This window comes from Fusarium phalaenopsidis, assembly GCF_050370095.1.
Source record: "Fusarium phalaenopsidis strain FUZ10S chromosome Unknown contig_32296, whole genome shotgun sequence".
NCBI lineage: Eukaryota > Fungi > Ascomycota > Sordariomycetes > Hypocreales > Nectriaceae > Fusarium > Fusarium phalaenopsidis.
This window is the reverse complement of record NW_028145408.1, coordinates 2,454,198-2,474,406: the sequence shown is the minus strand read 5'-3', so window position 1 is coordinate 2,474,406 and position 20,209 is coordinate 2,454,198. Positions and strand designations below refer to the sequence as shown.

At 53.1% G+C, this 20,209-nt stretch overlaps 9 protein-coding genes across 9 annotated transcripts; 5 read left to right on the top strand and 4 right to left on the bottom strand.

Annotated features, from left to right (window-relative positions):
• Positions 1-521: 521 nt before the first annotated feature.
• Positions 522-1,449, top strand: LRP88_06352 (proteasome core particle subunit alpha 6; the record flags this gene model as incomplete). The annotated part of the gene is made up of 3 exons (XM_083242891.1): positions 522-559; positions 622-733; positions 802-1,449. The coding sequence occupies 3 exons, from the start codon at positions 522-524 to the stop codon at positions 1,447-1,449; spliced, it is 798 nt and encodes a 265-aa protein (XP_083101827.1).
• A 277-nt stretch (positions 1,450-1,726) lies between these two features.
• LRP88_06351 (LOG family protein) lies at positions 1,727-2,592 on the bottom strand (the record flags this gene model as incomplete). Its single annotated transcript, XM_083242890.1, has 2 exons — positions 1,727-2,268; positions 2,415-2,592. The coding sequence occupies 2 exons, from the start codon at positions 2,590-2,592 to the stop codon at positions 1,727-1,729; spliced, it is 720 nt and encodes a 239-aa protein (XP_083101826.1).
• A 1,179-nt stretch (positions 2,593-3,771) lies between these two features.
• Positions 3,772-5,881, top strand: LRP88_06350 (CLPTM1L-like protein; the record flags this gene model as incomplete). The annotated part of the gene is made up of 3 exons (XM_083242889.1): positions 3,772-3,834; positions 3,907-4,687; positions 4,737-5,881. 3 exons carry the CDS (start codon positions 3,772-3,774, stop codon positions 5,879-5,881), a joined length of 1,989 nt encoding a protein of 662 aa, XP_083101825.1.
• Positions 5,882-7,115: 1,234 nt separating this feature from the next.
• On the top strand, positions 7,116-8,176 carry LRP88_06349 (uncharacterized protein; the record flags this gene model as incomplete). Its single annotated transcript, XM_083242888.1, has 2 exons — positions 7,116-7,335; positions 7,392-8,176. 2 exons carry the CDS (start codon positions 7,116-7,118, stop codon positions 8,174-8,176), a joined length of 1,005 nt encoding a protein of 334 aa, XP_083101824.1.
• Positions 8,177-8,539: 363 nt separating this feature from the next.
• LRP88_06348 (SNAP receptor SEC22) lies at positions 8,540-9,294 on the bottom strand (the record flags this gene model as incomplete). The annotated part of the gene is made up of 3 exons (XM_083242887.1): positions 8,540-9,118; positions 9,176-9,210; positions 9,261-9,294. The coding sequence occupies 3 exons, from the start codon at positions 9,292-9,294 to the stop codon at positions 8,540-8,542; spliced, it is 648 nt and encodes a 215-aa protein (XP_083101823.1).
• Positions 9,295-10,318: 1,024 nt separating this feature from the next.
• LRP88_06347 (Elongator subunit IKI1) lies at positions 10,319-11,443 on the bottom strand (the record flags this gene model as incomplete). The annotated part of the gene is made up of 3 exons (XM_083242886.1): positions 10,319-11,019; positions 11,069-11,237; positions 11,285-11,443. 3 exons carry the CDS (start codon positions 11,441-11,443, stop codon positions 10,319-10,321), a joined length of 1,029 nt encoding a protein of 342 aa, XP_083101822.1.
• A 377-nt stretch (positions 11,444-11,820) lies between these two features.
• Positions 11,821-12,763, bottom strand: LRP88_06346 (Asx homology domain-containing protein; the record flags this gene model as incomplete). The annotated part of the gene is made up of 2 exons (XM_083242885.1): positions 11,821-12,402; positions 12,455-12,763. 2 exons carry the CDS (start codon positions 12,761-12,763, stop codon positions 11,821-11,823), a joined length of 891 nt encoding a protein of 296 aa, XP_083101821.1.
• Positions 12,764-13,472: 709 nt separating this feature from the next.
• Positions 13,473-15,780, top strand: LRP88_06345 (DUF2264 domain-containing protein; the record flags this gene model as incomplete). The annotated part of the gene is made up of 7 exons (XM_083242884.1): positions 13,473-13,848; positions 13,907-14,006; positions 14,062-14,225; positions 14,273-14,643; positions 14,699-14,731; positions 14,784-14,914; positions 14,964-15,780. The coding sequence occupies 7 exons, from the start codon at positions 13,473-13,475 to the stop codon at positions 15,778-15,780; spliced, it is 1,992 nt and encodes a 663-aa protein (XP_083101820.1).
• A 1,463-nt stretch (positions 15,781-17,243) lies between these two features.
• On the top strand, positions 17,244-19,313 carry LRP88_06344 (general substrate transporter; the record flags this gene model as incomplete). The annotated part of the gene is made up of 10 exons (XM_083242883.1): positions 17,244-17,367; positions 17,417-17,785; positions 17,836-17,881; positions 17,932-18,012; positions 18,063-18,098; positions 18,148-18,213; positions 18,274-18,709; positions 18,763-18,812; positions 18,866-19,037; positions 19,101-19,313. 10 exons carry the CDS (start codon positions 17,244-17,246, stop codon positions 19,311-19,313), a joined length of 1,593 nt encoding a protein of 530 aa, XP_083101819.1.
• Positions 19,314-20,209: the final 896 nt, after the last annotated feature.

The window sequence follows — 20,209 nt, the reverse complement described above, 5'->3', positions numbered from 1 at the left end:
GGGTCTTGGAGCTAGAACAAGTAAAAGCCTGTGCTTTTGACATGGGGTTTGACGTTGCAGGGCTGTTTGATGGGGGGTTTGCTGCAGCAGCCAAGGCAAGTAAAACGATAGACACGCATTGGACCGCGGTTCTATATGTGACAACAGAATGCATAAACTACTAGAGATGGCCATCAATCAGTAAGTGAATGCTTTACTCAAATTCCTGCTGCATTGGATGCTTTGAAATGGAAGGAAAAAGCATCCATGTCATCATGAAAGCTCCCAAATCGGGAAGGCGGTGTGTCGGCGTATCCACGGCAGAAAGGGAGGCTGCAGGTCCCAGCGCAACCAGGCGACGAAGCTTGAGCTGCCTGGTGCTTGACGCTTGACCACCTCAACTCCATCCCGACCTCCAGTAACAACCAACCCCATAAACCCACGCCCAAACGAAGCTCTACATCTCCCATCACCAACGCCCGTGCATCTGCATACCGACCCCAGATCCCTCGCGACGCTGCTCGAGCAGCTAATCCTTCACCATGTTCAGAAACAACTACGACAACGACTCGGTTACCTTGTACGTCACCTAAGCTCGTCGTTAGCTTCACCCAGTATCTCCAGCAAGCTGACCCTCCCAAGCTCGCCCCAGGGCCGAATATTCCAGATCGAGTATGCTGCTGAGGCAGTCAAGCAAGGTTCAGTCGTCGTCGGAATCGCCAGCAAGACCCATGCAGTGCTCTGCGCCGTCAAGGTACACCCGTCTCTCCTGCGCCCGCATCAGCTCAACGAGCAGCCTGTATCTAACCCTGCCTCCAACAGCGCAACGCCGAGGAGCTCTCGTCGTACCAGAAGAAGCTCTTTACCATTGACGAACACGCCGGTATCGCCATCGCCGGTCTCACCTCTGACGCCCGCGTCCTCTCCAACTTTATGAAGCAGCAGTGCCTAGGCCACCGACTCACCTACGGCCGCGCCATCCCTCTTCGCTCCCTCGTCGACATGATTGGTGAGAAGGCCCAGATGAACACCCAGATGTACGGAAAGCGACCGTACGGCGTCGGCCTGCTCGTCGCTGGCGTTGACGAGCGTGGACCCCACCTGTTCGAGTTCCAGCCCTCGGGCATGACAGAGGAGATGCTCGCCTTCGCCATTGGCGCGCGCAGTCAGATGGCCCGGACATACCTTGAGCGCAACATCGATGATTTTGCCGACTGTTCGAGAGAGGAGCTGATCAAGCATGGACTCAAGGCTCTTAAGGAGAGTCTGGTGCAGGACAAGGAGCTGACGGTGGAGAACACATCAGTCGGTGTGGTGGGCATCAACACAGTGGACGGAAAGAAGAAGGTCGAACCATTCAAGCTGTACGACGGATTCGAGGTGCAGCCATGGATCGAGAGCGTTGGTGAAAGCCAAGGTGGCGGAGAGGAGGGCGAGGGCGAGGGTGAGGGTATGGAGGTTGACAGCTAGATGCATCACCATGATGGAGGGGATACACATGGCGTCGGGTTGCTAGCTAAATAGATCATGTACAATTACAGGCTGCAAGGCAGCATTTCGCGGGTCTAACGTCGAGACAAGTCATTTGTCATGAGTTCATCTATTCTTGGGAGCGCCAGTCTATATATCCCGTCCTTGATTGTGGAGTAGAGTCACCATCTGTAAAAGTCACCCGTCATAACGCCTGACCGTCTGGCCCATATCCAATCCCAATCCCAAAACGCTGGCGCCTGTCTATTCCACCTGTCTACTGGTTACCCCATTGAAGCTGGTAGATGGCGTCCGACACCTTGTAGTCGCGCAGGGCCTGAATGGCCCCCTCGGGGGTGTCAGCGGTGACCAAAATGTCCTTGTTGGCGGGCTTGACGAAGCCCTCCTGAGCAGCACGGTCCATCCACTGGACAATGCCGTCCCAGTAGCCCTCAATGTTGAGGAGCACAATACCACGGCTATGGATGCCAAGCTGGTTCCAGGTGGTGGTCTCAAAGATCTCCTCCATGGTGCCGAAGCCACCGCTCAGACCGACAAAGCCACTACCGGGGCCACCGGCAAAGACCTCCTCAGCCATGAGCTTCTTTCGCGTGTGCATATCCTTGACTACAGTTGTCCGGCCGTAGACGGACTCTTCAGGGACAATATGGTTGTTCTTGTTGACGGTACCATAGGTGCCGTCCCGCTCGTACTTGACGAGCGCCTCGGGGATAATGCCGTGGACAGACTCTGGGCCATTGATTGAGCAGAGAGTCTTGGCAACCTCGCCCATCAGGCCGACGGTGCCACCTCCATAGACTATTCTCTGTGTTAGTTTCCAAATGATAACGGGGATTTACAAAAGTCCCGAAAGAAACGGCCGGTGAATCGGTCGGCCCCGACCGGTGCCGGACTTTGAGGCAGCAGGACCGGGGTTTATGGGTCTAGCCCGGAGAGTGACTCACCTAGATCGATGTTGTTTGCGGCCATGGCCCTCCCGAGAGCGCGGGCGGCTTCAATGTGAGCAGGGCTGGCACCAGGGGCAGCACCGCAGTAGACGCAAATCTTGGTCCTGGGCTGGCCGTTTGAAGAGCCGTTCTGGGAGACAATGGCCTCCGGGGTGAGGGTGTTGTCCGCAGTCATGATGAGTTGCTGGTTGTTGATTTGTGTCGGTGTAAAGATAGGTAAGAATTGTATGTGCCAAGAGAGCCAAAATGTTTCAAAACAAAATCAAGGTTGTTCAAACTGAGTTGCGGTCAGTTGGAATAGTGTTGTGTACGGTGTAGAAGTTGAAGAATAAATGACGAGGTGGTTGATAACCGTAGGATTCCTCTTATTAGTCAGAGCGCTATGTTGTGGCGAGGGTTACGATGAGAAGGTTCAAGAGAGAGAAGCTAGATCAAAACCCAAGAAGAAAGAAACAAAAAGAAGAAAGAGAGTTGGGACAAAATTGAGATTCAGAGAAGTTTATATAGTCGGGCAAGTCCAGAGTTGAGACACGACACGCCTATCAGGATTTGGAGCTTTTTGGCCCCCCATGCCAGGCCTTCCATTGTTGCAGCCATGCCGCTCGGGACTGTCATGTCAGTGGTGTAACAGCGGAAGATCAGCATTGGCTCTGTGAGTGGACAATGCCATCACCGGAAGAGGTCAGCTGGACACGGGAATGTACACAAGGTCCACAATTAGACTCTCCTTATTCCCGCCCTCGAAGTAGACGTCCTCTCCCGCCCGAGCAACCCAGTAACACTCTTTTGCACAGCCTCACCGGGGCCGACGCCATCTCTGTTTCTCTCAACTTAACTAGCACAGAGGAGCGATGCCGAGCAGAGCCTAGTCCAGGAGCCTGTTACATTGCCCGGAAGTTCCATTGCGAAGCCAGACATTGGTTGGAGCGCCGGATGGCGGGGCTCGTCATGGACGACTCGTTTGGTGATGGCCACCTAGGCTGCTAGACTGGTGAAGGCGGGGACCCATGATGCCCTGAACGGCAGTGGACGTACACTGTAGCTCGTCGCCTCAACGTGGTACAGAACAGCGCCGACAACGGCTAGCACAGGCAGGACGTGGCAACCAGCCAATCGCTGATTCGCAGGCGGAGGCAGCCCCAGCACGTCACCTATCAGCCACTTTCCTCAGGAGGCATGAGGCGAGGGGATTTCCATAGATCCATTGCGACAACTTGACACGTCTTGCCTGAGGCGCGACAACCAACAACCTTGACCTTCCGACTTCAAGGTATCGTCCGTCCGGCCACCCAGTTTGCCTCGATCAGGTCTCTTGCAATACCTTGCAACTGGATCACGAGCGACAACCCAAACCATGGCCGAAGCACAAGTCTTGCCCCAGAGGCAAGCTGGCCAAGGGGAGCAGCAGCAAGGAGGTGTAAGTCGTCGCAAACAGAGGTCAAAAGACCTCGACCATGGATAACAAGCTAATCGCGATCGTTACACGCAGGGATTCAACTTCAACAAGCTCCTCCTCGGCGGCGCCATCTACTTTGGCTTTAACATGGCCCTCAACTACGCCACCAAGAAGGATCAGCGAGCCGTCGCCATCAACCACCCCGAGACGGGCGAGATCATCAAGGTCCCTGGGAACACAGAGGGCATCCCTCCGTTTGAGCTTCGCCCCAAGGAGCTCAACGAGGGCGCCACGTATCGTGCGTTCCCCAAGAACGTTGCGCCCATCTGGCCTCAGGACAGCCACGTCGACATCGTCGTGACCCTGTCGCAGTCGTTCAACCCCATCCCCATCTCCGAGACCGCCGACGAGTATGTTGTCTTGCAGGAAAATGATTTCCACCTCAGCAACAAGTCCGATAAGCGAACCGTTGAGACGACGTTTACCGTCCCCCCTGCTGTCCAGCACAATGGCACCCTCTGGGGCCACTTCTACGTTGGTCTCACCGGAAGCAACCTTGACCCTAAGCAGCCTGGTTTCGATACTGCCAAGGCCTATCACTTTACATGGCCTTTGACTCAGTACCTCCCCAAGAAAAAGGTTGCAAAGACACGAAACTTGCTTGAGGATCTTCCGGCTCCTGTTGAGGAGTTGACCGAGGAGGAAAAGGCAACTGGTCCTGTCATCGCCAACTACTATCACCCTAACGCAAGCTTCTCCTTCGTCTCTGACCTGGGCGTCAAGGAATTTGGCGTGATGGGTCCTCAAATCCGACAATACATGCGCCTAGAGGCCACTGGTGCCCGAGACGGATCGGGCCAGAACGGCTGGTATTGTATGTGATATCCCTACGCCGTCTGCTGACCTGAAGACTAACATGATAGATCCCGTTCTGTTCATCAACAACTTTTGGCAACTCACAAACCAGATGACTCTTCTCAACGACACAGTTAAGGAACTTCCCCTGCGTATTGACCTTGGCAACCTGGCCGGCTGGCAGTTCCAGCTCATGGCTACTCTTGAGACCAACTCCAAGGAGTCTGCCCGACAGGCTGCTTTCGGTGCCTCTCTCCCTGGCGGTGGCGACGGTACCGAGATTGAAATGATCAAGGAGGTTTTCCTTGACTCAAACCCTTACTTGCTCGGCGTCACCATCGTGGTCAGCATCCTGCACATGATTCTCGAGACGCTTGCTTTCGGATCTGATATTGCCCACTACCGCAAGAAGAAGGACAATGTCGGTATCTCGGTGCGCTCCATTCTTGCCAACGTCTTCATGCAGACCGTCATCTTCCTCTACCTCCTGGACAACTCGCAAAACACCAGCTGGATGATCCTGGGTAGCCAGGTCGTCGGTATCGTCATTGAGTTCTGGAAGATTACAACCGTCGTCAACGTGCGCGTCCGTCCCGGCGCACCCGGATCATTCCTCCCATACACGGTTACCTTTGAGGACAAGCAGAAGTTGACTGAGACTGAGGAGAAGACCAAGGAGTACGACGAGATCGCCTTCAAGTATATGTACATGGCTGGCGTTCCTCTCCTGATTGCCTACGGCATCTACTCGCTGATCTATGACTCTCACAAGTCGTGGTACTCATACATCATCACAACCCTGGTTGGATCCGTCTACGCCTACGGATTCCTGATGATGGTCCCCTCGCTGTACATCAACTACCGCCTCAAGAGCGTTGCGCACATGCCCGCCAAGGCCATGATGTACAAGTTCCTCAACACCTTTATCGACGACCTGTTTGCCTTCACCATCAAGATGCCCATCCTGCATCGCCTGGCTACCTTCCGTGACGACATCATCTTCTTCGTGTACATATACCAACGATGGGCGTACAGGATCGACTACTCTCGTGTCAACGAGTTTGGCCAGGGTGGTGAGGATGAGGCGGAGGATGAGAAGAAGGCCAAGGATGAGGCCAAGGAGGTGTTGGCTGAGGATATCAAGAAGGTCGAGGCCAAGGTTGAGGCCAAGGCCAGTGGTGCCGATACCGGCAAGGCCAAGAAGCGCAAGTGAATATGGATGTTGGAGACTTGCTCTGGGTCAATTGGGGGTTATGGGCGGCAGTCAATGATGGGATTCTGTCATAGATGACACTTGTTAGTTCCATGTTGATAGGAGTGCCCAGGAGCATTGGATGTTGGGTTTATATGACTGACCCTCTCCATGTGTTGTATAAATACTGTGTATTTGCATCATATACAAAATTCTGTCTTTAAATCGGCAATATTTGCACTCCAATTCTTCATACAATTCACCTTCTCTCTTGTCTCTTCTCGTAACTCTCCGGAACAGTCGAATTAACGATTGACCGTTCAAGCTAGGTAGCTCCCCGGCCCGCCCTCACAGCCCGTTTGGATCCACCGGCAGCGTCATGGCGGAGTCGCTACAGGGGGATTCTCAGGGACGCGACAAGCATTACGACGGGCCCTCCAACGAGAGTCAGGGGAGCCACAAAACATGAGTGAAACCGAGCCACAGTCGGTCGGTTCCCATTCCGTCATACTGCGGAGGAGCTCGATGTTGGATCAACAGCTGGAAACAGGTGGTCACGTCGTCGTCTGGACCCTTCAGAGGCAGATCTTACTCTTGTCATCCTCCCGCCAAGGGCCACCGTTGGACTCCCCCTAGACCCCAAAACAAAACGTCCCTCCTCTCCCGAGCAACCCAGTAACATTCTTTTGCACAGCCTCACCGGGGCCGACGCCATCTCTCACGATACCTCTCCAGGGACACTCTGACGGCGGACGGGACCCCTGCCGCTGACCCTCAAGGACACCACATCCCATCTCCATATCTGGCTTCGGCAAAAACCTACGCTCCGCTACCTGCGATTTCGTATGCCCGCCCCACGTCGCTGCCAGGTACTCAGCCTCATGCCTTGGTTCACATATTAAACAGCTCTGTCCTCTCTCGTCTGCTCCAAGCTCCCGCCCTTTCGAACCGGAGACCGGTTCGAGCCGACGACGCCCATGTGCGGTCCCCAGTCGCTTCTGTCCCTCGCCCCGCGACGACGACGGTGATTTGAGTAGAGGTTGGAGTCTTTGATCTTGCTCCCTCCGGCCACGATACACCTACGGCCGACGATAATTACCTACCTACTCTTCAAAGGTCCCGGGCTTCCTTCAGCTCCGATACATCACACGCGACCCCGCGCCTCCGCTCCCGGTCATTGGGAGGACCCCGAGCCGCCGACCAGAGTCAGCCCTGGTCTCTTGCCCTCCGCGCAAATCCCCGGTTCCTCCGAACCATGAGCAGCCTCGACTCGGTCGGCTCACTGCTTGCGGCCATTGCGAAGCTAGTCGCCGAAGGACTGCGCATACTCAGCCTGGCCGACAAGACCCTCTGGGGCCCCGACGAGCACGAGCAGGTCCGCGCCCTGGCAAAGGTGCTCGACGAGGCCAAGAAGGACTTTCAAGAGCTGTCGCCTCTGGTCAACGGTCAGATTTACTACGAGAGCGACCGTAAACGTAGGTTTATTGTGGTTGTGACCGCTGTGAAGCTCTCCAGCTTACGTTTCTCTTAGATGAATCCATTCAGGAATTGAGAAGCTTACAGACTCGATTCAACTCGCATATAGAAAACCTAAGGTACTGGAGTCGCTCCGGCGGCAAGATCGAATCAATATGGGTACGCGAGACACACGACCTCCAGCGAAAACTACACAGAGCGCAATGCCGAGCGGCGCAACGAATATTCAACTCGGAGAAGGAAGGTTCTTCACGGTGTCTGGGCGCATTCCTCGTCCACAGGAAGCAGCGCGAATGGAGGGACAACCGGACAGTCCCGGATGAAGCAGAGTATGTGCGGAGGTACCAAGAAGAGCTGCGGCTGTGCAACACTGTCGGGTCGTTCAAGCGATTCGGCGATCGAGACATTGCGTTTGTGTGCGACTACTGCGACGGCCACATTGTATGGGAGGACCTTGAGAATATGCCCTCAATCCGGACGTTCCAGGAGGCCGCCGCTTCCCCCATCCTGACCTTGTCGCCGACGACAAACAACCCACACTGGCAGGCGACAGGGTTCAGCTTATCGGGTCATCAGGAGAAGCAGGTTGTGTTTGCGCCAGTTGCCATCGCCAACCATGTAGCGCCGCAACCCCGAGACTGGCTGGCCGGCCTGCTGTGCCCCTACTGCGAGGAGGACTCGACAGAACCCCAGGAGCAGTATGATGAAGAGGACGCTTACAGGCCGGATCTCGGGTACGAGGACATGGTGGCATATCAGGAGCACCTCGAGTGGCAGCACACAGTTACCGCACCGACGTCACAACAGCCAGCGACTTCGAACAACTGCCAGGTGATGTAGATTAGTAGCAAACTGGAGCGTGTGTTTTCTGTCACAGGAGATGGTACCATTCCATCCTTGTGAACGGTTTGGGTAAAAACAGTCGGGTATGGAGTTTGGAGTCAAATGAGCATGCCGCGGAACGAGTCCACATGAGTTAGGAACGAGCCCCTGGACGTCAGGTTTCAGTAGAGCTTGCTAGAGTAGGCAGGCGAAATGCTTTAAGTAAATGGACATATCAAGTCTTGAAGGCGTAACAGCCCCCATCTGTATTCCCCTTACGTGCTAATTCTCTCGGCAACATCACCATCTCGAGTTCACTTGTGACGTGGCCAATTGGTAGGTATTATATAAGTACATATAGAAACAGTTCGCTTGCATTCTTCAAAAGAACCGCCAATACAGGAAGACGAGAATAATAAAGCCAAGACCGGCAAAGGGCCCGTACTGCTTCAGCAGGAGCTCCCAGTTGATCCTCACGGCGGCACGGCGGTACTTCTTGCTATCGTCGCGCAGGCGGGAGCTTATCTCTCCCATGCGCTCGAGGCTATCTCCACGGTACAGCAGGTCCTCAATGTTCTTTGTCATGACCTTTGTCACGTCACGCAGCTCGTCATTGAGGCGGTCGAGATTCGCCGAGGCGCGCGAGTCGGCGTAGGTGGTCTTTGTCTTTGCGATGAAGGTGTCGAACTCCATAAAGGCGTAGGGTCGGAGGGAGGGGGAGTGGACCTGGGCGGCGGGGTAGGTGGTGGTGAACTCGCGGGCGAGGTCGGCGAGGTAGGTGAAGGCGAGCTTGCGAGGGTACGAGGGGGCGCAGATGGCGAGGAAGACGACGTCCGAGTCGATGAGGTAGTGGAGGGTGTGGGCGCTCGTCTCGATCGAGGCCTGCGACTCGGAGTTGCGGGTAAGCTTGCGGAGGACCTGGCGGACGTTTTGCTTGGTCTCTGCGAGGGATGCTTCGGCCTGGACGTAGGTGTGAGTGTCGGTTCGGTAGAGGTTTTGATAGCATGTGGTTTATACCTGTTCGTCGTCGACCGAGGCGCAGAGCATGAGGCCTGGAAGAGTTAGCCGTGTTGCGCTTCAGCTGTTGCGTGGGAGATCTAACCGTCCAGCCTCGATATTTGCGTCGAGTAAATCATGTTGAAGTGTATGTATGGAGGAATAAAGGGGGTAAAGGTTGGTTGCGACGTCGTGAAGGTGGTTTGAGTCTCTACCTATCACTACGTGTCAAGAAGCCAAGGCGAGTTAGGATGACGTCGTTAACCAGCGCAGGCAGAAAAGACAAGGCCACACCCCAATAAAAAGAGCGTAGTAGCAATCGCTGGAGCCTAATCGCAAAGGACAGGACTTTATTGACTTGATCTGTAGGATTCGTAGACTGTTGGAAAGTTTGGTTCGTGAGTTGAACGGCCGTGTTAAGCTGCGAGTGGAGCTCTCTCGCATGCTGGTTTCAGGGATCAGAGTTTCTGGTTGCTGATTAGATAACGAAGCTTGGCATACGAGTTTACCTTTGAAGCATGGAAAAGCATGTACTTGTTTACAATTTCGAGTGTATATATAGATTCAAATTTATATATATATAAGCTCTCTGGTTATATACTCGACGACATCTTATTAAAAAATAGACACGCGTTGCATGTTGAGTGCTAAAACTAGAGGTTGACTTATCTCCAACCACATTCGCTCAGTTCATTCAGGTCTGCCGTAATGGTTGCTTAAAAAAATGCTTAGAACACTCTTCTAAATTTAATATTTCTTCTCTTTAATTTTTTAAGGTTTTTATCTACTGAGACTCGTCCGATATCTAAAGTGTATCTAGAGAACTATTGCAATAGCTACTTAGTATATTAATATTAAAGCAAAGAGATATTTGCCAAGTTATACTACTTTCTCTTCTCTTTTTCTATGCAATATCCAACCAAGAGTTAAAGAAAAAGACCTAAGACAAATTACGACCCTAGCAGAGAGTCTCTCTAGACTATTCATTTGACTCATATGTTCAGGTTGAGAGAAACAGCTCAGCTACCTACCTATCAGTATTGTTTCAACAGCTGGCGCCGTGGTTCGATAACCACGCTCACAGCAGCCCAGTCAGTGTGAGACACATCTACAGGGTCATTATGCATCATATTCATAATCAACTTCATATTCTTTTTTTTATCGTCAAATCTCATCCTCCTCATCATCAAAGTCATCCTCTCTGCCCATCTCATACAGAATCCTTCCGCCCTCTCCAGCTCCTATGTCTGTCTGCGCATCAAAATAGGGCAGTACGATACCCTCGCGGTCCTTGCGCTGCTTCTCTGTCAATCCGAGATTAAACGTGCTCTCAGGCTCCTCTTCGCCTTCACCCGTCTCGCCGCTGTCTGTCGCTGTCGTGAACATAGGGTGGTCCGTCAGCAAGCAGACCTTGCCGAGTATGGGTGATGCTGATTCCTTGGAGAGAATGATGAACTTTTCTGAAACAGTTCTTCCGCTTCTTCGACGGAGTTCCATGTGTACCACAACCCCGCTGCTTTCCTCGTTCTGGTCCTTTCCCCTCTCTCCGAGGCCAACGAGAACACCCTCACGATCCTCATTTAGACCCCATTCTGGCTCCTGGATACTGCGGTTCCGAGCCTTTTGCCGCTCAATCTCTTGATAAAGACTCGAAAGCCTCAGAATGGCCGTTGCTAGGTGGCACAACACTGTGAAGGGATGGGGTTCGTACTCGCTGAATGACCTAGGCAACACAATGGGCACATCGTCGTGGTACGTAGCAACGATGGATACCGCAGGGGTGATAATACTGGACAAAAAGCTTGCGAGGGACTGAGGAGCAGCGGCTGCCAGTGCATTAAGAGAATCGATGATGACCACGGCTCCTGGAAAACATGTCAGACAGAATGATGGCAGATCTTAGTTCTTACTTACTCTGTGTGGGCTTTCCCTTGTCAACCAGCGGGTTGAATGCAGGGTAGTGAGTCACCAGCTCCTTGCGAACAGATTGAAGATCCCGTCCTGCAGCTTTGATAAAGATGTCTGCATTCTGGGGCTTCTTGAGTGTCGTCAACGACAAAAATATCACTTGTGTCTTTGCGATCTGCGGCTCTTAGTCACAGGTATCCCACTTCCACAAACAAAACTCACCTTGGCGCGAGATACAAACTCGTTCAGAATGGGTCGCGCAGGCTGCTCAAGGTTATCAATGACGAGGGTAAGAGGACTCGCGCCATCTCGGAGGTTGAGCAGCTTCTGCAAGAGCAGCAAGCTGTGTGATCGGGCGTGGGTGTTTGAGGTCGGTGCCATGCTTCAGGTTAGGCGCGGGGCACGAGGGCTACCGCGGGGGGGTGGACAAGCAGTGTTGAAGGGCGAGATACGACAAGTTGAGGAGTCGACGGAATTTCTGAATGGTATAATCGTCTTGTCACAATCGGCCTAGTCGTGTGAAAGTGTCAAGAAACTCAACTCGTAGAGCAAGACTGAGGTTTGTGTTGTGGTGGATGCCTTTAAAAATCAGTGGGTCTGTGTTCCAACCACAAATGTTTCTCTCCGTCACCGAGATGCTTAGAGCCAGGACAAGAGGGCGTATGCAATAGCTGCCCGGTAGACGAGGTGTTGGCAATTATAATATTACTTCGCCCGGTGATCTCAAGTCTTTCCTTTTGTGCCGTGGCTCTTTTTCCTCAGGCAAGCTCGTCCTCTGTAGTCTCGCCGTCAACGTCCATTCTCGAGCCTTTTAGCTGCCCAATCTTAGCAGCCTTTTGTTCCTTATCCTTACCATTTTCCACCTGTAACTCGTCGATCCCATTCTCGTTGCTGGCACCGTTGCGTTGATCTAACGCGACATCCTCCATCTTGGTGTCCACACCGTTGTCATCCCCGTTCTCTACCGCATCTATAGTAGCATCGCTATCATGTCCCGAGACAGCAGTCCCTCGGCGTGTCTTTAGCTCCGGTGGCAGATCAACCTCCCAGTCGTTGATGAACTTGTTGTCGAGGTACTCGTCGTAATCACCCGCCTTGCGCCGCTCATGGGCTGCCCATGCCTGCGCCAACCACTCGGGGTCATGCCGCCCCTGTGCGATGTGCTCTGTGTACGCGGCGCAGTCGTATCGGAAGCTGTCGTCATTCATGAGCGACCCAAGGTCGGGGCAGGCCTCTGCGCCAGAACCCAGAATGTGCTGCGAGTCGGGGAACAGGGCTAGGATCTCTGTCTTTTCTTCTTGGTCGAGTACATCCCAAGCCATTGGATTTGACAAAATGCTCTGCGCCTGTCAGTAAATCATCTTCGCGAAGGAGTGAGATGAGACGCCTTACTCGGAGATCGGCTGAGGCGAGAGGTGACTTGGGGTCAGTCAGAATGTTATCAGCGTCCCATTTTGACTTTCTGGGTGTTTTCCTGACAACGACCCTTTTCTTTCCGTTCTTTTTCCGTGAGGTTGTTGTCGCAGCATCTGATTTGGGGGTTGGCGTCGGCGAGTTATCGCGTTGATCAAATTTGCTGGCTGTATCGTCGAGTTCCAGCTCGCGTATGGACGATAGAGGAGATGAAGACGGCGGTTCATTCTTAGAGGGAGTTCTTGCGCCCGCGCTGGCTACTATCGTCGCGTCGTCTGTTTCCTCCATCTTGGTTGTTGATGTTGAGATGAACGGGATGACGATTGGGGTGAGATTTTGTTCTGCCAGGCAAAACACGACGTCGTCACTTGTCAAGCATCATCCTGAAACAAATGATATGCAGCTAGGGGATTAAAAGTACGCAAGCCGCTAGTTGATGCAGGCGATGAAAGATGCGTGTTTGATTGTTGTTTTCGCATTTGGACCAGCCCAAGATTGCATCGTCAAAGTACAGGGTAGCCGGGCACCTCAACTCGGGTTCCTGCAGCCAACATGGAAGCTGACAAAGCGAGTGCTTGCCAAGCTGCAACCTTGAGGATTATCATGAAGTTTCCTTCTCCTTTTATAAATCATCGCGAAACAAAAACAATTGCCTCTATCCATCACTCTGCCATCAAGCTTCACTCTGCTCCGTTGTCGGCAATCATCATGACTATCCCCCAAACACTTTGGGGTCTTTCACTTGCAACACACCCCGGACCATGATCGTCACCCCTCACCAACCCTCCATCATCGGTCGCTCTCATGCAGCTCTAGCAGCATCCCCCGCTCGTTGGACGATGCGTTTTCCGTCGGATGCATACTCTCATGATTTCGGGCCATGATTACCGCGAACCGCAAGGGTAGCAATGGCAGATATATGCCTCTCTTCTTCCCGCATGTTGCAGACATTCCTGTCAACCATCATCGATTAACTACGGACGATTGATTGCACAACATGGCTTCTAACAAAGGACTTTGTCTTGGCTACAATGGCATTCACCCCTTTGCCAAAGTTGACATCAAAGATCGTGCTTCTGTCCAGGAACTTCTTCGCACGCTTCTCGATCCTCTCGAACCCTTCTTTTCGCCCCAGAAGGCTCGTGTCAAATGCCCTGGTGCAACGGCAGTCCGCTTCGACCAAACCGCCTCCGAAGTTGAGGGTATCTGCCGCCCACTCTGGGGTCTAGCTGCCCTACTTGCTGGCGGAGGTGAATACCAGGGCAAGGAATGGTGGTTTGAAGGCATCAAGTCTGGCACAGACCCAGAGAACCCCGAGTATTGGGGATACCCGCGAGATAATGACCAAAGAATGGTAGAGATGTGCCCTCTGGGTAAGCGACTCCCGAAATTTGATAGCATCATGGATTCGAGACTTACAAAATGTTCCAGGTTGGGCTCTTGCTGCTGTGCCGGAGATCTGGACTAGCATGTCTGACAAGGAGAAGGAGAACATCGAGAATTGGCTGGGAAACTCGATTAACGAGAAGAAGTTGGTCGCCAACCCGGATAAGCAATGCAGCATCTTAGCTGACATCCTTTACTAGCATGCCTAACACCAACTGGCTCTGGTTCCGCGTCTTTGCCAACCTGGGACTGAAGAAGAATGGTGGAAAATTTTCTCAAGAGAGACTTGACAGCGACATTGCACACCTCGATACCTTTTACCGCGGAGGTGGCTGGTCGAATGACGGGCCAGAAGGCATCCACCGTAAGCTGCAGTCCTATTCGAGCTGAGGTCTTGTCTAACACCAATAGAAATGGACTACTACTCGTCCAGTTTTGCCATCCAACTTCTGCAACTTCTATACGCCAAACTGGCGGGAGAAGAGGATCCGAAGCGAGCCGAAGAGTTCAAGAAACGAGCGCAGATGGTCGCATTGGATCTGATCCACTACTTCGACGATGAAGGTCGAGCCATCCCCTATGGCCGAAGCGTGGGTTACCGTTTTGCCATGGTTTCCTTCTGGGGAGCTCTGGCCCATGCCGATGTTGAGCTCCCTGCACCATTGACCTGGGGAATGGTCAAGGGGGTGGTTCTTCGTCACCTGCGCTGGTGGCAGACCCAGCACGAGATGTGGACATCGAGCGGAACGCTGTCGATTGGGTATTCGTACCCAAACATGTATGTGAGTATTATCGCTTCCTGATCGTTCGTAGGGAATAGGAGCTGACAAGTATCAGATGGCGGAAAATTACAACAGCCCAGGAAGCCCGGTAAAGATTCCTTCAAAAGCAATACTGGTGCGTTGCTAATGTTCGGGCGTAGTACTGGGCATGCTTGGCATTTATGTGCCTGGCTGTCCCAGCGGACCACCCTTTTTGGACCTCGGAGGAAGAGCTAGCTAGCAGTGTCATCCCTCGAGTCAAGGCTCTGAACCAACCAGGACATATCATGAGGTGCCGATCATTATTTACCGCTTCATGAAGCTACACTAACATTTTTAAGCTATCTCGGAGGGCACTGCATGCTCCTGTCTTCGGGCCAGGCGTGCAGCTACCCCATGAAAGGGACCCATGCTAAATACGGAGGATTTGCTTACAGTAGCGCCTATGGTTACTCTGTACCCCCTGGTCTGTTCTCACTTGAGCAGTATGCCCTGGCATCGCAGCTTGGACTGTCGGATGATGGGGGCGAGTACTGGAAAACTAGAAGGCTCTGTGAGTATGCAGGCATTGAAGACCGTGAAGGCACGCCTGTTCTCGTTTCAGTCTGGAAGCCATTCCCAGATGTCAAGATCCGAACCATCCTCATCCCACCAGAGGAGAGCACACCCAACTGGCACCTTCGGGTTCACCACATTGATAGCGGCCGAGAAGTCATGACTGCGGATGGATCATTTGCTATCTGCAATGCAAATGCGACCAACGGGCGATATCTGGACCCTTACGACGAGGAGAAGCACGAAGGCACGTCGCCCAAGATCATTGGCAACTACGACCTAAACACCCCGGATGGCTGGGCGAGTGGCAAGATGGGGGCATTTGCAGTGTCGAAAGGTGCTGTAGGCATCAAAGCTCTGGAGTTGAAGGAAGGCCGTCAGGCCATGCTGGTCAACGCGGATCCGAACTCAAACCTGATTGAGAGTCGAAGCACAATCCCTACCCTCCAGCACACGATTGAGGCGGGAGAGTCGGTGTGGTATGTCACGGCCATCTACGCAAAGCCCTCGGGCGTCGGTGTGGGCAAGGAGAGCTATCTTGATGGATGGGCCAAGCCTCCAAGCCTTCCTGAATGGCTTGAGAAGGAGATGGAGGGCTCGTGAACCAAGCGTGGTACCCCAACTGCGACTCACTCAAGAAGATGGGTTCGAGTGGACGGGATTGAATTGGATGCGCCGGATACAGAATGTTCCATCAATGAGCTGCTTGAATCAACCTCCCCTCATTCCAAGCCCTGGCTCCCCGCCTTCAGACATTGACTCTGCTCTCTGTGTTTTGCGGGGATGGCTTCGCCTTGACGGCGGCACAGCCGAATCCCCGCCCTCGGTTCAACGGCCGCCTTGGCCTTTGGTCCTTGAGGCTGATCATCTCACTTCCATCTCGGGACGGGAAACCTTAAAAGAGCACTCCGCATTTCGTCTGACTTCCCCGGACTCTTGATCCATGCACGGAGAGACAAAAGTCCACGTATCAGAGTGAGGCAAGCTGCTCATGATCCGCGCCGCACTACCCCCAACACTTGGTGATGCCAAGAGACACGCTTGATCAGAGTCAATAACCCCCGATGAGGACCTTTTGGTGGAGAATCTCTCCGCATCCCCAGTCTCCACACGGCAATGAGTCCCCCGCATGATGGATCACAATGACAACGATGGCGGCCGCGATGGTCATGTCAAGCTAAACACAGCCAATATTCGATGCCCCCAAAGTTTTGGCTCGGGGTCCGTTGAGCGCCATCTGGGTATCTTGCAGCGCCGGGGGTACGTCGTTGGACTTGAGAGGCGCATCTGCTTTAGATGGCAGACGCAAGTCTATTCGTGGAGGTTTTTGATCCGTCTCTAAACGTCTAAGTTAATGGCACAAGCCCTTGCATTGGCAGACGCGTTCTGGAGCTTGGCCATGCGCCGAAACGGGAGCTTCTTTGGAAACAAAGCCATTTTCAGAGCCATGCCACAGTAGGCCCGAAATCCCAACGCACCAGTTCCTGCAAGCGACAGCCAATCAATCGCTGGTTGCCACACAGCTCAGAGGGAGCAATTCACGAGGCATTGCGACTCCATCTCGGTTCTCATGTGCCCCTCGGGTGCCTCGAGATTGCGCAGGCCCAGTTAGCTCCCAGCAGAGACTCGTCGCATCGCATACGACATGGGAGTTTCTATCTTACACCAATAAGGCGGATCCTTGGAGTTGGGGGTGAGAGTCTGGTGATGCAACCCTAGATGGTGCTCTTGCTGCGACGACACTTGGGTTTCGGGATGATTGCCTTGGGGGTTTCAATGGCACTGGCCCTCCGATGATTTAATATCTTGCGAGATCCGCTCCCACCCCTTTTTGAGATATCTATCAGCAACCACTCCGCGTCTTTTAGCGAGTCCTGCCCAATCTCTAGCCTGCTCCACCTGTTCATCAGGGTTTTGTTTGGTTAGACTCAGAATCCGGGGAAGAAGCTTAAATTTAAGGTCGCCCCATCTCGACTCGCCCCTCAGCGTTTCACCACAACTCGCCATATCCTCTCTTATCGAACCACCTCGCTCGATCGCTGAAGCTTCAGCTCAATACCGCAATCATGGTCGTCCGCCTTCTTCGCTCCGTCGTGCGTAACGATGCCATGAAGAGTGATCCCCCGGAGATCTACAACTGGCGCGTCTTTGCCCTCGTCGGCGCGTCTTGCTTCGGTGGCATGCTCTTCGGTAAGGAGCCATTGGGAGATGATTGCGCACGATACTGACCGAGGTAAAGGCTGGGATACTGGTGCGATTGGAGGAGTCTTGGCCATGGAGGCCACTCAGGCTCGTTATGGTTACACGCCCGCGGCCAAGGTGACGCTCGACCAGAACATCGTCTCGACTCTCCAGGCCGGATGCTTCCTCGCTTGTTTCTTCACCTCCTGGCTCACCGAGAAGTTTGGTCGACGATGGTGTCTCATCGGAACTGGCACTGTTACCACGATCGGTGTTGTCTTCCAGGCTGCTTCTACCGCTAACGGATCCTTGGCTGTCATGTATGTTGGTCGCTTTGTCGCTGGTCTGGGTGTTGGAGCCGCCTCGACTCTGGTCCCGTTGTATGTGTCTGAGTGCGCCCCGCGAGCTATCCGTGGTGGTTTGACTTGTGAGTTGCTGCTCTGAAAGGGGTTTTCGAATTGGTTCTGACTGTAGCAGCTTTCTATCAACTGTTCATCGTGACTGGTGTCATGCTTTCCTTCTGGTACGTCTTTTCGAAACTATATACATAGGTAGTGACTGACACAGCTATAGGATCAACTACGGCGCTCTTCTTCACCTCAAGGCACCCACAGTCTACGCTCTTCCCCTGGCCCTCCAAGCTCTTCCTGCTGTGTAAGGCACCATGTTCATACGCTATTGAACACAGGCTAACTGTGCAACAGTCTTTTGATCTGTGGCATGCTTCTTGCCCCTGAGAGGTATGGGACTTTGAAACAGGTTGAAAATCAATTTACTGACCTGAACTAGCCCTCGTTGGTGTGCACGCAAAGATGACTGGGAACGCGCTACTGCACTTCTTGTCAAGCTCCGAGGGTAAGTGACCTCAAACGACTTGATAAGAGAATGCAGTCACTGACAGCAGGTGTTCCATAGTCTTCCCGAGGACTCCGACTACGTCCAGACCGAGATCCAGGAGATGTCTGCCCAGCTCGAGGCTGAGAGACGGCTTACTGGCGATGCTAGCGCTTCTACTCTCTGGAAGGAGATGGTCACCATTCCCGGAAACCGAAAGCGAGCTATCCTGTCCATCATGCTCATGGTCTGCCAGCAGATGACTGGTGTCAACGCTGTGAACTACTATGCTCCTCAGATCTTCCAGGCCCTTGGCATGACTGGCACGACAGTTTCTCTCTTCGCCACTGGTGTTTACGGTATCGTCAAGGTTGTGGGCTGCGCTCTGTTCCTCGTCTTCTGCGCCGATTCTCTCGGCCGACGTCGCAGTCTGCTGTGGACCAGCTGTGCTCAGGCCGTTACCATGTACATCATCGGCATTTACGGCCGCGTGGAGCCCCCGGTTAAGGGACAGGACGTAAGTTTCTGGCTTTGTGTTGGAGCAACTCGCCGTGCTAACAACGGATGCAGATCTCGGCTTTCGGATATGTCGCCATCGTCTGTATCTATCTCTGGGCCGCGTAAGTGTTTGGAAAATACATGGAAGAATCAAGGTAACTAACACCCAGATCAGTGTCTTCCAGTTCGGTTGGGGACCCTGCTGCTGGATTCTCGTCTCTGAGATCCCGACTGCCCGTCTTCGAGCTTTGAACGTTGCCATCGGCGCAGCAACACAGTGGCTGTTCAACTTTATCATCGCACGAACTGTTCTTACCATGCAAAAGACCATGGGTCCGGCTGGCTATGTAAGTTTCTTGGCGATCCTGCGAAACCTTATATACGACGGATGGCTAACAGGGAGTCAACAGGGAATGTTCTTCATGTTCGGAAGCTTCGGCGTCCTCATGGGTCTCTTTGTGTGGTTCTTTATCCCCGAGACCAAGGGACTCAGTCTGGAGCAGATGGACGAGCTCTTTGGCGTTGTTGAGATGTCCAAGAAGCTCGATGCCGAGAATCCCGAGATGGGTCGTACCACGAGCATCCGGGAGGAGCGAGCTGATATCAAGGAAACCAAGCAGTAAGCACTTGGCTGAGTGAAGATCTGGGGGATTGAATATTTGTTGGAGAGAATTGCTATCAACGTTTGGTGATGGAACGAGCCTGTTGTGCTGGATGGCAGAGTGAGATATACCGAGATACCTACCCAAGTTGATATATCTGATGTATATATCTGATGTGGAATTTGCCTTTGGCTTGTCAATGTTTGAAACTTGGGGGCATGTGAGGAGAGACATGATAGGCCTGGACTTGACAGGCTCCCAATGCATGCATGAATCTCATAATGTGATGGATGTCAAGCTGGTGTTGGTGAAACGTGTGACAGGCATCTTGTACACCCTCAACTGCAGACATGGTTGAATTTCTCAATGGCATCCGGTGCCTGTGAGACACACTGGTGTTGCCGTTGGTAGAGATCTGTCATCTGGACAAGTTGCCAATCGATTTGATCGGCAACGCCAAGACCAGGGTCGGACAAGCTGCAACGCAACAGCAGAAGCAGGAGCAGGGAGGGCGCGTGACACGGCGGCGGCCGGCACTTGATGTAGCCCTACACATAGTGGTTACAGTTGCTTAGTTTAGTGTTGGTAGCTTATGTACCTATCTGACGCCGGGAAGTTGACAATGCCCATCGTCATCTACACCTTCAAGATCGGACCGAAGACCGACCATCGGTGAGACATGGGTGTCTGCGTGACAGGGGTTCGGTTCGGACTTGAGATGAGATTAAAAAGAGATTCTGCAACGGCGCTCATAATGGGATGGCTTGCAGATGTTATGCGCTCCCCTGTGACGTGCGTCCAATGGGCAAGGCAAGGCAGGGACTGGAGTAGCAAATAGAGACCCGAGGACTGGACGTCATGGATGGGATTCGAGACGGGATGAGTATGTAATTTACATATGCATCTTCTCTTCTGAT